Source organism: Sphaerodactylus townsendi, linkage group LG06 (genome assembly GCF_021028975.2).
Source record: "Sphaerodactylus townsendi isolate TG3544 linkage group LG06, MPM_Stown_v2.3, whole genome shotgun sequence".
In the NCBI taxonomy this organism is placed as follows: Eukaryota; Metazoa; Chordata; class Lepidosauria; order Squamata; family Sphaerodactylidae; genus Sphaerodactylus; species Sphaerodactylus townsendi.
This window is the reverse complement of record NC_059430.1, coordinates 25,515,250-25,530,966: the sequence shown is the minus strand read 5'-3', so window position 1 is coordinate 25,530,966 and position 15,717 is coordinate 25,515,250. Positions and strand designations below refer to the sequence as shown.

The 15,717-nt window shown below is 42.3% G+C and overlaps 1 protein-coding gene and 1 pseudogene across 1 annotated transcript in view; one reads left to right on the top strand and one right to left on the bottom strand.

Annotated features, from left to right (window-relative positions):
- The window catches only part of LOC125435323, a 35,500-nt pseudogene extending 27,452 nt beyond the window's left edge, over window positions 1-8,048 (bottom strand).
- Window positions 8,049-11,148: 3,100 nt separating this feature from the next.
- The window catches only part of B4GALNT3 (beta-1,4-N-acetyl-galactosaminyltransferase 3), a 403,403-nt gene continuing 398,834 nt past the window's right edge, over window positions 11,149-15,717 (top strand). Inside the window, exons 1-3 of the mRNA XM_048501513.1 lie at window positions 11,149-11,173; window positions 11,679-11,782; window positions 14,221-14,298. Coding sequence (XP_048357470.1) covers window positions 11,149-11,173; window positions 11,679-11,782; window positions 14,221-14,298 — 207 coding nt within the window. The remainder of the gene's footprint in view (window positions 11,174-11,678; window positions 11,783-14,220; window positions 14,299-15,717) is intronic.

Sequence of the window (15,717 nt, the reverse complement as noted above, 5' to 3'; positions counted from 1 at the left end):
TTATTTTCATAATGGGTGGCTCACTGAACCGCAAGGGAAAGGCTCCCTGGAGATTGCCTGAATGGATTCCTACTGCTGCTGCTGTCTACCTGCCCCCTCCCCCTGGCTGGAGTCTTCCCATGTACAACTCCCCAGTCTGCTGTATAGCACAGGTCTTTCTGTGCAGTGATAAAAATGAGTGAATAAGACTGTAGAATTGCCATGACCGGTGCTTTCCTTCTTCAGTCATATCCTTGGAAATATGCAAGTCTTGCTAGAGGAAATGCTAGCCTTGTCCCAAGATCCCTTGTAGAGCTTTGAGAAATCTCCTCTTACCCTAGGTCCGTGGTGGCAAACCTTTGGCACTCCAGATGTTAGGAACTACAATTCCCATCAGCCCCTACCAGCATGGCCAATTGGCCATGCTGGCAGGGGCTGATGGGAATTGTAGTCCATAACATCTGGAGTGCCAAAGGTTCGCCACCACTGCCCTAGGTGGAGTTGCCAGATTTTCCTGTTGTATGTTGGACAACATGTTTTTACCTCCTGCGGCGAAACAAGCTTGCTTTGCCTGGCAGACCCTATTCCACTCCCAAGCCTCTACCATGGGTTGCCACCTTTTCCTGGAGAAGGCTTGCTTTCTTCTCTCTGGGTATTGCTGCCACCACCTGACCTTTTGCGGGACTTCCCACTGGGGAGGGTCAGGACCCTTTGCAACCCTGAGGCTTGGTCTCAGTTTCCCGTGTCCTGGGTTTCACAGGGCAGATTAGAGGTTCCTGAGGAAAACCTGCTTGCCAACTGCCAGCCTTCCTCCCCCCTCCTATTTAGATAGCGCATCCAAGACGGTGGAGGCATTTGTGGTACAGAGAACTGTTCCCTGCATCTAAGGTTTAAAATAATTTATTAAAAATAAAATGGTTACAAGTATATTTTAGTACTGCACCAGATTGAGCAAGGGTTTCCAAAACAAATGAGATATAAACGCAACTCCTCTATCCCTTAATCTAAACATACTCTAGCAGTTCTTATAATAGGGTAGGTCCTTTAAACTTAGAAGGTTACAATTCTCACAGGGTCCCCGTTACCTGGAAGGCTGAGTGAGCTTCCTGGGTGAGCACATGGTCCAAAAATGGCTGCTCTGTCCAGAGCCCAGGCAAGAGGTCTGCTCCCTTCAGTGACGCAGCAGAAAGGGCCTTGCCCCTCTGTTCCCAGCATTTTATATCCCCAGGCTCCACCCTCTCTTGACCTGGCCAGGCTGGGTTAAGATATCTTTTTCCCCCTGGGTCAGGAACCTCTGACATTTTCAAGTCCTCCAAATCTATGGTTTCTGATTGGAGAAAGAGAGGAAAAGAGGGGAGGAGGAACCACACCTCCTTCACACCTCCTATTGTAGACTCTATCTAGGATTGACTGACATCAGGCCCTTTAGGGGATATATTTTCTGATTTCTAATCTGGGATTATGTAGAAAGTTATATTTTAGCATCTTTGTACAATGCTGGCTACAACCCAGGGAGAAAAATTTTGCTGCCCTGGCCACATCATTTTATTTTATTTTTTGGCCACACCAAAATATTTTATTTTGTATTATTATTTATTTTGGCCACACCAAAATATTTTTATTTTGTAGGGTGGTTCTTGGAGAAGCAGCATACAAACGTTCTATATTGTTGTCCTGCGCACTGTCCCTCGCGTTGTCCTGCGCACTGTTGTCCCTCGTGTTGTCCTGTGCACTGGCTATCTATTAGATCATCTGCCAACCCCCTCCCTTCCCAGGGTTTCATCACTGGGGTTGGGTGCCAGACATCTTCTATTATTGATCAATTATTTATTGAAGGCTACTGCTGCTGCTATAGTTTTATAGTTTTAAGGTTTTGTATATTTTAACTGGGGCTATTCGATTTGTTTTATTGTATTGTTATTTGTTGTACACCGACCTGAGCCCTCTGGGGGTAGGGCAGTTTATCAAATCGAATAAATAAGTAAGTAAGTAAACACGGAAATGTTTGATTGTGGTTTAAGTTTTGTATACGGGTCAAAAAAGGGCTGTGAAAATATTTACTGACCCCTCGCATCCTGGTCATAAACTGTTTCAACTCTTACCCTCTAAACGTCGCTACAGAGCACTGCACACCAAGACAACTAGACATAAGAACAGTTTTTTCCCGAATGCCATCACTCTGTTAAACAAATAATTTCCTCGATAATGTTAAACTATTTATTATATATTTATTATATAATTACTGCATCCATTTTTTTCATCATTCTATTACTCCATCTCCTCCTCGCTTATGACTGTATGACTATAGCTCAGGCACATTACATTTTATTTCATTTTATTTCATTTTATTTTATGATTTTACATTTTATGGTTTCGTTACTATTGATTGTTTCCTGATTGCTTACTAGACCTATATGATAATCATTAAGTGTTGTACCTTATGATTCTTGACAAATGTATTTTTCTTTTATGTACACTGAGAGCATATGCACCGGAGACAAATTCCTTGTGTGTCCAATCACACTTGGCCAATAAAGATTCTATTCTATTCTATTCTATTCTATTCTATTCTATTCTATTCTATTCTATACTTTGTTGGAAGGTTGACATTGTTGTTAATTTGTGGTTAGGAAGATTCCAGTGGCATCCTTTGAGGTAAAATGACAACACCTCTGGGATTCCATTTTCCCTGCCTGGATCAGCTTATGTGAGAGGCAGAACAAATAGCCTTGCTAGATGAACCTACAAGTCATATAAACATGTATTGTCAAAGGCTTTCACGGCTGGAATCACTGGGGTGTTGTGGGGTTTCCAGGCTGTATGTCCGTGCTCCAGTTTTCATTTTCTCCTGACGTTTTGCCGGTATCTGTGGCATCTTCAGAGAATCTGAAGGGGATCTGAAGCTGGTTTCACCAGCCACAGATTTGATTTGATTTGATTTGATTTGATTTGATTTGATTTGATTTGATTTGATTTCATTCATTCATTCATTCATTCATTCATTTATTTATTTATTTAGGCTTTTATACCGCCCCATCCCCGAAGGGCTCTGGGCGGTGTACAGCATATAGAAATAGCAGTATAAAACAGTCAAACATTTAAAAGCAGCGATAAAAACTAAAGGTTTAAATTATACAATAGATCACGGTAAATGGAGGCATAGTTGGCATCCAGTGTTCCAGATTAAAATTCCCCCTCCCCCAAAAAAGATGCAGGTGAAACGTCAGGAGAAAATGCTACTGAAACATGGCCATACAGCCCGGAAACCCCACAACGCCCCATACATACACGATTGCTTCTTTTATGAAGCTAACTCGATAGCTCATTCAAATAATTATCAGCAGATGGTCACGTTTTATAAAAAGCTTAATTTGAATTCATTTAGTTCATTTCAAAGAGCAACTTTCTTAAGTCTCTCACATATTTGCGGAGTCTGCTGAGTCTGACAGCTTTAATATGTCTAACAGATATGTATCTTGAAGACAGATCCTAATCATTTCCACTCAATAGGAGAGTGTTCCTTTGCCACACTTGGACTCAGTTCAAACCTTACAGACATGTAAGGTCATGATAGGAACAGTCCTGGTTCATCTCCAGTCTTGCACTCTTTTCTCCCTTCATGCATTGCCCCAAGATTGAAGACAGTCATCAGTCTTACATCATGTTTTCTGAACACTGATTGGAGTTTATTTGTATTCTTATAACTGGGTATCTTAATCAGGAGTAATCTGTGCTTAAGAATCTGCATTATTGGAAGAAACAAACCTCAGTTGTTGAATGCATCCTCATTGTGTTAAATACTTTCTCTGAACAAAAATGTTATATCTACTGGTTCCATCATTTCATTTGTAGCTGTTCATTTATTCAGTGTTGGCTTTTACCACTGTTTGTCATCTTTTCCAAAATTCTCTGTCATTATTTACCTATATCATCTTCAATTTTCTATCATACAACAGCCCTATAAAGTAGGTTAGGCTGAGATTGGATGGCTGGCCCAGGGTCACCCAAGCTTCCATGGCCGATTGGGATTTGAAACTGGGACTCCCAGATGCTGGTCTAGCACTCTAATCCTACTCACGCTGAGCTCATGATTCTTTTGTTGGCATTTGGTATCTTATCTGAAAAAGGTCAGTGTATATGTCAGCTAATCAATTATTTATGAGAAATAATCCAATTTTTTATCTATACATTTGCTATCTCTTCATTTTTCCCTATATTGTCTGGTAAGCCTGCTAGATCACCACTACATTGAAGTCCTGGTTTCTTCATTCCAACAAGTACTACATTGCCATCAGAAAAAAATGTAGCACTTGATGGGATGAAGAAACCAGGACTTCAATGTAGTGCTGATCTAGCAGACTTACCAGACAAAAATAATGCACTTTCAATCCACTTTCACAATTGTTTGTAAGTGGATTTTGCTATTCCACACAGTAAAATCCAGCTTCAAAGTACATTGAAAATGGATTGAAAGTGCATTATTCTGCATGTGCAGAAGGGGACAAAGGCCCTTTCCTCACGGTGGCAGAAACGAACCTCCACTGGCATAAATTATGCCAGTGGAGGCTCAGGGACTGTTTGCACCGTAGTGTGCGAGCAGCCCCAGCTTCCTCCCCAGCTGGAGAGGTGGCTCCGCACAGAGCCGCCTCTCCTCCGGTCCCCTCCACTCCCCTCTTCTTCCAGCATCCCTCTGGAGGGCTATGCCCACACTACCCTCCGACCTCCAGGGGTCGGAGGACAGTGTGGGTGTGTCCCTCCAGCCCTCCAGAGCGATGCTGGAAGAAGAGGTGAATGGAGCTGATGCCAAAAGTGGGGGCGTCCCGCTAGTGCGGTTCACACCGCGCCAGTGGGAAGCTGCCACTTTTCAAAAACCTCACTCGATGAGCGAGGTTTAAAGCGGCGGCTTCACGCCACTCCGGGGTGGCCAGGACAGCACAAACACTTCCCCGGGGACGGTGTTTTTGCCGTCCCTGGGGCGCTCTATTCTGCCTGTGTGGAAAGGGCCAAAAAGTTTTGATAACTGCAGTGTTCCAGAACTGCAGCCAGGTGGGCTGAAAACAGCTCTGAGGCATTTAAACTTCACTTTATTGTTTCAATTAAGTCTTAGTGCATGGTTTCAAGCATAAAGCATGCTGTCAGATCAGCCATATGGCATTTTTCCACACCTAAAAACCAGTTAGGATGAATGAATTTATGCTTCTCTGCATTTTTATCTCCTTTGTTGTTATTTCTGAGGTAAATGCTGCTTAGTGTCCTTGGTCAGCCTAGATAGACTTCAAAGCCGGCATCTGGAAAAGAAAATAGCTGAGTTTCAGTTGTCAGAGCCAGAAGGGATTTTTCCTTAGGCTGACTGGCATGTTTTTACAGCAAAAAGGGATAGGGGTGGAGAGATAAAGGGTATTATACTTTAAAGACCTGCCCAGATTATCTGGGTTGTTGTTTTTTAGCATAATAGTTATTCGTCTGTTGTGGCAAATTCATGTCTTCCTTCAAGACATTGCTTCAGTCAGGAGGATACTGTTTTCCCTCAGTGCTCAACCAGCAGAATTTTTCCTTTGGAAAAAATATGATTCCCTCATCTACTGCCATTAGGATATCTGTTGTAGCTACAATTGCTCAACAGGACATAGCCAGTCTGGGCAGCCCTCTGGTTTACTGAAGGGTTTGGGGCTATGAAGAGACAAGAGTGATGGTTGAAGTGACAATGGAATAAAATTCATGATGAATCCAACAAGAATCCAATAAATTGTAATTCATTTTAAAGCCTACTCCATGACAGCGATGATGACAAAGAAGCAATTCTCTATCACCATTGTGTTTACACAGTGTAGGCCTATAGAACTGTCTAGGTGTTTCTACTAGGATCCAACCTGTGAGATAACATGGACTGCTTGGCAGCCCCCTGTGACCAGTTTGCTCAGCGTTTTGCAGATTAAATCTCTTGCATCTGTACCAACTTGGACATGTTTGCAATGATAGAATTAGATGGTGTCAGGGTGCCATCTTGTCCAGATGCATAGGATACCTTTCAGCTCTCAGTTCAAGGATGTGGACAGGATTCTGAAATTCTACAATCTACTACCTGTTTGAATAATCCTTTCCCTCCTCGTTGTTTAAATCTGGTTTTTTTGTGGGGGGGGGGGGATGACAGACTGGATCTGGGAGACAGTGAATGCCTTCTTGAGGTGATTGAACAAGGTGATTGAACAACTGATGGCTGAGCAGCTTCAGGAATTTCTGAATGAAGCAGTTTGTTTGGATGTGCTCAAATCTTGTTTCAGGCCTGACTGTGGAAGTGAAACTGCCTTGGTCTTCCTAATTGATGACCTGTGCCAAGAGATGGTTTGCAGGAGTGTTACCTTATTGATTCTCTAAGGCTCCTTCTGCACATGCAGAATAATGCACTTTCAAACTGCTTTCAATTTGAAGCTGTGCGGAATAGCAAAATCCACTTGCAAACAGTTGTGAAAGTGGTTTGAAAACGCATTATTCTGTGTGTGCGGAAGGGGCCTTAGACTTCTGGGAAGCCTTTAGTACCACTGATTGTGGTATTCTCCTGGACGAGGCTGGGAGGCACTGTCCTGGTCTTTTCCTGGGCAAAACAGATCTCACCTCTGCATGTTTGGTATTATCTAAATTAGATTGCTGCAGTATGCTGTGCATAGGGCTGCCCTTGGAGAGGATCCAGAAGCTACAGTTGGTTCAAAATGCTACAGCCAGTGTCCTGACTGGGCTGGGTTTCAAGACCCAGTCAGTGCAGTCTTGTTGCTCTTATATCAGTTCACAATTTGCTTCCAGGCTCAGGTTGGGCACCTTTAAAGTCCCATATGACTCTGGACCCACATACCTTAATGATCTTCTATTCCCATATGGACTTGTCTTTGGAGGCTCTGCTTCAAGAGCCCCACGCCATCTCAGCTAGACCAGTGGCTACCTGAGAAAAGGCCTCTTTGGTCATGGCACCAAAATTATGGAAATTCCTCCCTGAGTCTAGTTGTCTGTCTCCTTGTCTTCATCCAGGTGGTGAAGAATTCTCTGTTTTATGGAGTTCTCTTACTAATTCTTATTGACTTTACCTCCCGTTTATGTTTTAATTGTGTGTTTTATATATGTGTGTGTGTGTGTGTGTGTGTGTGTGTGTGTGTGTGTGTGTGTGTGTGTGTGTGTGTGTGTGTGTGTATTTGCATGTGTGTGTGAATCTTCTTATAATGCTTTTATTGGTCTTGGAAACCCTAAGTAGGGTGGGAAGCTTAGAAATCCATTGAATACATTGGATATAGAAGGGTATAATTCTGTTGAGAATTGCGTATGTATTATATGTTGTTACGATAATAGTGTTAATTGGCTCAGGTATGCTGGAGGATAAATCATATTAGAAGAGAAGAAGAGTTTGGATTTATATCCCCCCTTTCTCTCCTGCAGGAGACTCAAAGGGGCTTACAATCTCCTTGCCCTTCCCCCCTCACAACAAACACCCTGTGAGGTAGGTGGGGCTGAGAGAGCTCCGAAAAGCTGTGACTAGCCCAAGGTCACCCAGCTGGCGTGTGGGAGTGTACAGGCTAATCTGAATTCCCCAGATAAGCCTCCACAGCTCAGGTGGCAGAGCCGGGAATCAAACCCGGTTCCTCCAGATTAGATACATGAGCTCTTAACCTCCTACGACACTGCTGCACCTACGCCACTGCTGATCTATTAACAATAGATCACTGAAGAACTAAAGTTTATAAAAGTACAAAATGTACTTTGATTTCTCTAGCACTAAACATTACAGCTATAAAAGCAGGTTACGTATTTTCTAGAACTCTAACAACATTTTTGTGGCTGTGCTACGAATGAAATGTTCTAATCATAGTATTTTGCCAATATTTGGCATGCCTTTCCTTCCTAATTTCATTCATATCAGAATATAGTACTGAGCCAAATGTAAACATGACATAGAATCAGAGGCATCTTGGAACTTAAGATCTAGAGATTTCATTTTTAACAACTTACAGCACAATCCAGTTCCTGGGGCCAGCATTGCTGCCACATTGCCACTGTGCCACCTCCAGAAGGCTTCCAGGTGGCATGGCGAAGCAGCTTGAAAAAACAAAAAGCTCTGCTACCCTTTCAGGTGGCATAATTCTGAGCCCCAGGCCATGGCATCCGACTCCCTAAACTCGGCGTGGAAACTGACAAAACTCAGCTCCACCTTCTGGGATGCCCCAACTCACAACCCCCATGCAGGCATCTGAGCAGATGCCAGCATTGCTCCGTGGCAGCCAGGACTTCCATGTTTCACCACCATGGAGCTGAGGGGTGGCTGGGCACTGGCACCTCTGCCCCCTTTGTCAGCAGGGGTGCCCCTTGCCCCAGCGGAGGGGGCAAATGCATCTGTGTGGCCTTCTACTGCTCCCTGTGATCATTTAGCCTTCCACATCTGGATTGGGCTGTAAGGATATGAATGGCGAAAGATAATAAGGCCTATTCTGGGAGAAACTGCTTCCCAAAACATGAAGGTGTGTGTATCATTGCATGTATGACTAGAAGCAGGTGTGTTTGTGTTCCTTGCTTCCTGTTCTCAGATGTAATTCTGGTGATACATCTCAGGTTGCTGTGGAATAGCATACAGTTTAGTACAAGAGTAGGGAGGGCACAAGTTTAAATCCTTCTTCAGTCAGTTTTTGCAGCTAAACTAGCCTTGATACATTGATGTTACTGTTATACCCTTTCCCACCGAAAGATCTCAGTGCGGTCGGTAGTTGTTCGGCAGAAGTGAAAGTGGGCCTCCACAGGTGAAAATAGTCCCCTTCCGGGGGCGATCATGTGTGTAGGGATGAGTTAACTCAGCCTGACACACAAGATCATGGCTGCCTCCCAGAACAAGAACTGCATGGATCACAAACAAGCATAGGAAAACCCAGCAAGGATTTGAGCCGTTCCACAAACAGGACTGGGGGTGCCCCGCAAACCTGCTGGGGACAGCGAAAACTCCCACTCATAGATTTCACAAAATAAGTATTAATGTAGTATTTATGTAGTGGTCCATTGATTTATTGATTTATTGATTTTATTTATTTTGAAACTTTTATACCGCCCCATCCCCGAAGGGCTCTGGGCGTTGTACAACAGGTAAAAACAATAGTATAGGTAAATAAAACATTAAAATAAAACAACTAGTGATGGCGCTAGTTGAACAAAGGATTTCAAGTTGAGATTGGTGGGATCCCCCCTCAAGTTGGCACAGGCATGGCGGGCAACGAGCTCTCCAGGCCTGGCAAAAGCCAGCATGGATCCCCAGAAAAAGGGAGATCTTATGGTTCAAGATGTTTGACACATTTTTCACATTATTGCATTTGTGTATTACAAAGTAAAAGAAAAATAATGACAGAAAAAATCCACCATAAGCCACTGAACCAGAGAGCAGAACAAAAAGGGAGATCGGAGGGGATAAAGAGAGGGCCGGCTGAAAATGTCGGAGGAAAGTGGGTTGACTTAAGTGTAGGGGGACACCGTTATAGGTGGGGAAAAGGAGGAGAGAGGAGGGAGGGAGGAAAAAACCCAAAGGAGTTCGCCTTCGCCTTCCCTGCAAAGTAAAAAAAAGGTTGAGTTATCCTTATACCTGGAAAACATGGGACTACCCTTTAAAACAGCGTGGCCACTTCCGAGCTGTTGCGTATGGGAAAGTCTAACCCAAATCATATATCAGAACTGTTGCATAATTTATAATCTGATCCAAAGCAAAAGGCAGCTGGAAGTGGGGAACATATTGGTACATAATGGGCCTTAGTAAAGTTTCTGAATGAACTGTGGTCTATTTGCATCTGGTAGACAAGGATTTGTAAAGTTTATTCTGGCATCTCAATGTAACAATAGCTAATTTTAATGGACATTGTGAATACTAAACCATGTCTTGTGGTTATGTTAACTTCCATTTTTGTTTCTACAAATAAAAAGAAATTCAGCAGTCTTACAATAATAACATTGTCTTTGAAATTATATAAATCAAAATACCAAATGGAGAACCTTTCTAAACTTGTCTCCTAGTTTGTCTTCCTCAAAATATATGTGTGTACCACAAGACAAAGAACTCTGCTCTAAAATACCAACAGGAATGTCAATAATTTTAAAGAGTACATAGCTTACACAAAACTGACTCAGCTGTCTGCCAAATTATGTTCTTCCATGTTCAAATAGAATAGAAAAGTTGTTAAAGTTAAGGCTAACATGACAATTGGGAATTGCATAGGAGATGACAAATATCTGAAATTCCTAATCATCAAACTTTTCCAGTTTCAGTATTATGTACCACATGGCTATATTTTCATATGTATATGACCTTGCTATAACTGTATAAAATTGGTTGCAAAGTACTGGTTTAAAAAGTATTTTCTGGGAATAATTCTTGGAACAATAATGCGGGCAGCCCAATCCAGGGATGGGGGCCAAACCCATCTCTGGAGTCGGTGCAGCCTTGTGCCCACCCTTCTGGTGCAAGAGGCACATGCACCAGCAGAGGGGCAACTTAAACAGGCAGGCACAATGTCAATCTGCGGCACCCAACCTGGTGAGGAGAGAAAGGGGGGATATAAATCCAAACTCCTCCTCCTCCTCCTCCTCCTCCTCCTCCTCCTTCTTCTCCTCCTCCTCCTCCTTCTTCTTTTTTCTTCTTTCTTCTTCTTCTTCTTCTTCTTCTTCTTCTTCTTCTTCTTCTTCTTCTTCTTCTTCTTCTTCTTCTTCTTCTTCTTCTTCTATGTCTAGGCCTGTTGGCACAACCAGGGGAGAGTTCCAGGGGTGAGCCAGTGGGTAGAGCCTGGTCAGCTTCCACTGCCTGCCCAGCCCCCATGTGCAGGCAGACCTGGCCTTGGAGATACATCTTGGTTTTCATGGCGTATCTCCATTATCTCCTACAATGGGAATTCTCAGGGGCAGTTTTTGTTTTGATTTTTTTTCTGTTTGGGCTTTCCGTGCTGCAGGGAAGCCCTTTGGGGAGAGCGGGGCAGTGCCAAAGTGGCACTGTCCCCACCCACTGGACCCATCTGGATTGGACTGTTAGTCTGGGCCTTTAGGGTTAAGCAGAAATGTCAGTGTCATCAGTGGCTAGCCCATTGTTGGGTTTTTCGCCGTTATTTGAGGGCCGTGCATTTTGCTGGGCAGTTAGAATTGAGTTACAAGTCACTTGATTGCTCCATGCTCTTAATTTTCTGTCTGTCCAGTAAAGGCAGTTCCAGCGGGTAGCTGTGTTGGTCTGCAGTAGAACAGTTAGATTCAATTCCAATAGTGCCTTTGAGACCAACAAGAGTTTCAGTGTATAAGATTTCAAGGCTGCCTTTATCAGACAAGAGTAGAAGTGGAGATCTCTGAATCCTTTTATTCTAGTCAGAGAATGGGAGGGGTATTTTAAAAAATACTTGGAAAGGATGCAAAATACATATTGTAGTCAACGTGATAAGAGCAGAGGGGAAATGCTTGGGGCAGAAACATCCCTTCTCTTTCTGACTAAGAGAAAAGGACTTAAGATTTCCATTTCTGCTCTTGAGGATAGCAGCTTTGCCTCTCCAAAACCCTGAAACTCTTGCTGGTCTCTAAAGGTACTGGTGGGCTCAAATGTAATAATAAAGCCTGTATTTCCATAAATGTCTCATAGAGGACTATAAGAGTTAATTCCTAGTGTGTCCATAAAAGTTGACTCAACTTTTAATTAGAATATCTTTATACAGGGTATGGAAGCTGGAGTGAGCTGGCTAAAGCTCTGGGGAATCAGGATACACCTGTAGAGGACCCAAGCCTTCAGTTTTACCTGCCTCAGAAGCCAGCATATCAGGTAAGCAGAACTCAAGAGCATCATTAAACAGTCTGGATAAAATCATCCTTCACAGCCATTGGAACATCAAAAAAAATTCAGACTTCCAGCATGTTGATAAATTTCTATCGGTTGGTGAAAATATATCACATTTATGTCTCATAAGCTAGAGATAATTAGAGACAAAAATCAGATTCTAAATTGTTTTGGATTGCTTGGATTTGTTGCAGTCTGATTTCAGGCCAGGTTATGGAATTGAAACAGCCTTGATCACATGATTAGTGGATGACCTGTGCCAGGAGATAGACAGAGGGATTCTCCTGGATCTCTGGCAGCTTTCGATACTATCAATCATGGTATCTTTCTGGACTGCCTTTTGGGGCTGGGATTGGGAGACCCCATTTTGTGGTGGTTCCAGTTCTCTCTGAAAGGGTTGGTTTCATACAGTGGTGCTGGGGACTGCGTCTTGGTTTCTTGGCCCCTGGGGTCCCACAAGGCTTCATCTTGTCCTCTATAATCTCTAAGATCTTCATGAAACCACTGGGTGAGGTCATCTGCAGATTTGGGTTGTGTTGTCACCAGTGTGCGGATGACTCTTATCGCTATCTTGCTTCCAGCTGATTCCAGGGAGGCTGTAGAAACATTGAACTGTAAACTTAGGGCAGTTTTAGACAGAATGCAGCCTAATAAACTGAAGCTGAATTTCCAGGTACAGTTATCCCTTCCACATGGCAGGAGTAAGGGAGGTTGTGCCCCCCCCCCCCCCCCGGATCTGGAAATCCACGTACAAATGTTTGGCTCTCCCTTCGTACCAGTGAAAAAGTCGGAATTTTTTTCTTTTTGTTTTATTTTAACCTCTAAAAAGAAATTGTGTATATTTGTGGTATTAAAAGATAACATATGTTGATATTATACAGTACTGTACATATATATTATGCATATCTGAGTTTCTAAACTTTTTCTGTGTCATTTGCTGACCTTCGCATGTCGTCTGCAGTTTCCACAAAATTCCCCCAAAATTTCTATTTAATTTCTTATGCTGACTTATGATATATCAAACCTTTGATAGGGGAAGTTGCAGTGTGGAAGGGATAACTGTATTTCCACCCTAGGGCTGGCAACCCTAGCCAGCAAAGACACAGCAAGAAGCATCCGTGGCTACCCCTTCCAACCATGTCACCACCCTACCATTGTAAACTCACTGAGGGCACTTTCACACATGTAGAAAGTGACACTTTCAATCCACTTTCACAATTGTTTGCAAGTGGATTTTGCTATTTTGCACAGCTGCGAAGTGCGTTGAAAGTGGATTGAAAGTGCATTATTCTGCATGTGCAAAAGTGCCCTAAAACTTGAGCACCTTTTCAGAACCACTATGAGACCAACCATTTAAATGCCTGAAAAGGTGGAGAATTTTTAGTGAATGTTCATTCTGTTTTGCTCTGGAGTTTGTTTATTTGAGGGGGGGGGGGTGGCAGTTATATTTCCCCTCAGGCTTTCAAAATCAAAATAAATAATTTCAGTCACTATTCTTTTTGTCTCTTTGTGCCCCATTTGCTATCTGAAAAAGGTGCTAAAAAGAGAAAGAAGATGGGATAATATGGGTAGCAACTAGAGAACCACTCAACTGCTCTCAAGGGGAGAGCCTGTAGAGCCAGTGAGCCCAAATTCTATATTCTCTGACCAGAATATGAGTCAGAGGGGAGTGAACAAGATTCAGCAACCTGATTTACTCTCACTATTTCCCCATGAGGAATTTTCATATTTCAAGTAGGCATGGTCTGTTTAGAACAGTTTTATGCTGCCTCTCCAGGAATCCTGCCAGAGGCAGTTTACAAGTAAAAATAATAAAAACAAAACATTAAAAGATACTCATTAAAACCCAGCATTTAAAATGTCTCAGCCCAGCATAAAAACATAGATCAAAAAACCAACCGCAGACAGCTTAAAACAGTTTCCAGGGTAAAATGGTGTTTTTAAAAAATCAACCACATACATATCTATGTTACGATTTCTGTCCTAAAACAAAACAAATCAAAAAGATCAGTTTGGTTCCCTAACCAAATGACCTGAAGGCAATTCACAAGAGACCCGGCAAGTAGTTATTTACAAGAATGTTAATTAGTATTGTGGCTAAGATTGTTTAATAATGAAGTGTTCCGGATGGAAACATTTGTACTGGTTTTTAAAATCTGCTAAATGACAAACTCTTCCAGTGGTGCAACTTTTATGACTGGCTCTTTGCCCCTTCTGCACACGCAAAATAATTCATTTTCAAACCACTTTCACAACTGTGCAAGTGGATTTTGCTATTCCACACAGCTTCAAAGAGCACTGAAAGCAGTTTGAAAGTGCATTATTCTGCATGTGCGGAATGATAAGTTTTGTAGTGGTGCAAAACCTATTGTGCAAAATCAGCATCATCTTCTCTTTTTTCCCCTTCCTCTTTATGGATTTAGAAGCCAGTGCTCCAAGGAATCAAGAGGAACAAGAATGATTCCACATCATTGGACAAGTCTTCCCCTTGGAGGCCCGAGGTTAGTATTCAGTAAACTACCTTGCTTCTAGAAATCGGAAACTGAAGATGAAAATGAAGCTGCAGGTCCAAGGCTGTGGTGGCCAGGGCCTTAACTTCCTATTTTTGTCGAGTGGCAGTGACAGAGCTTAGTTCTGTGCTTAACATGTACTAGAACTAGAACTGCTAGCCAAACTGATTTTGTCTATGTATTGTCGAAGACTTTCACAGCCAGAATCAACTGGCTGTGATAGGTTTTCCAGGCTTTGTGACCACAGTCTGGTAGTTTTTGCTCCTAACATTTTGCACGCATCTATGGCCGGCATCTTGAGAGGCATGTCATGGCAAGATGTGGCACTGTGGGGTGATTGTGTGGTGACCATATTTTGACCATCTCACAGGGGGGTGAGGATATTTGTGTGTGTTTGGGTGGAGTCTGTTTACATTGCTGTTGCATTTAGTGTTTAGATGTGATTGCAAATGTAACAGCAGTGTATGGCTGAAGATGCCAGCCATAGATGCAGGCAAAACATTAGGAGCCTCACAGCCCAGAAAACCCACAACAGACAGTTGGTTTTGTTTTGTTAAGCCTGAAAGAAGAAACCAAAGGATTTCAGGCTTGGTTTATTGCTTTAGGGAACTTATGATGCTATCAAAATGAGGAGGGTTTTTTTTTGTTATTTTGTTTTTCCTGCCATGTTTTTAACTCAAGTTCTATCTACAGCAGTCCTTTGTGACAAAAGATTTTTCTCCCTAGAGATTCTGGCTCAGCCAGCAAACACAATTTGGTCAATTGAGTCTGATGTCATGATCATTTGTTGAAGCAGATAAGATCATAATGAGTTGGACTCTGTGTTTTGTCCACAGTTTGCCCTTTGATTTCTTCATGCTTATCTCCTGTTGAAATTCGTAATGGTTTGTGGATTAAATTAAGTATGTGAAATCCATATTCTTGCACAAATTAATTACAGATGGGTATAGGATAGCCTTTGTTGCTCTCTTGGAATCCTTCCAAGTATTTAACTGCATTGTCATTCCTGTGGCTAATAAAGAGGTGAGGGTAGGATTTAGCATTATTCCCACCTATAATGAAGTTCAGATTTGTTTAAACAAGGAGGGATATGACTTTGGCAAACCAGTGTAGTAAAAAAAGATTTCAGAGTAATTTGTGACTACAGAGTGCTTTCTGACAACCAAAGAGATTTGGCATTTTCATACCTAGCAGGTTTTTTTTTTATTTAAAAAAAAAGAAAAGTAGTATTGGGAAATTGACCTTGGTATATAATGCATCTTTGTGGAGAGAAGCGATAAGACATTAGAGAGATAAGAAGATATAAGATATACAGTTTCAGTGCTAAAAAAACCTTCAATAATTTCAGACTTTTTAATATTTTAATTTCTGGGTTGTTGGAAGAAGTGGATCAACCTTCCTGTTCATTTA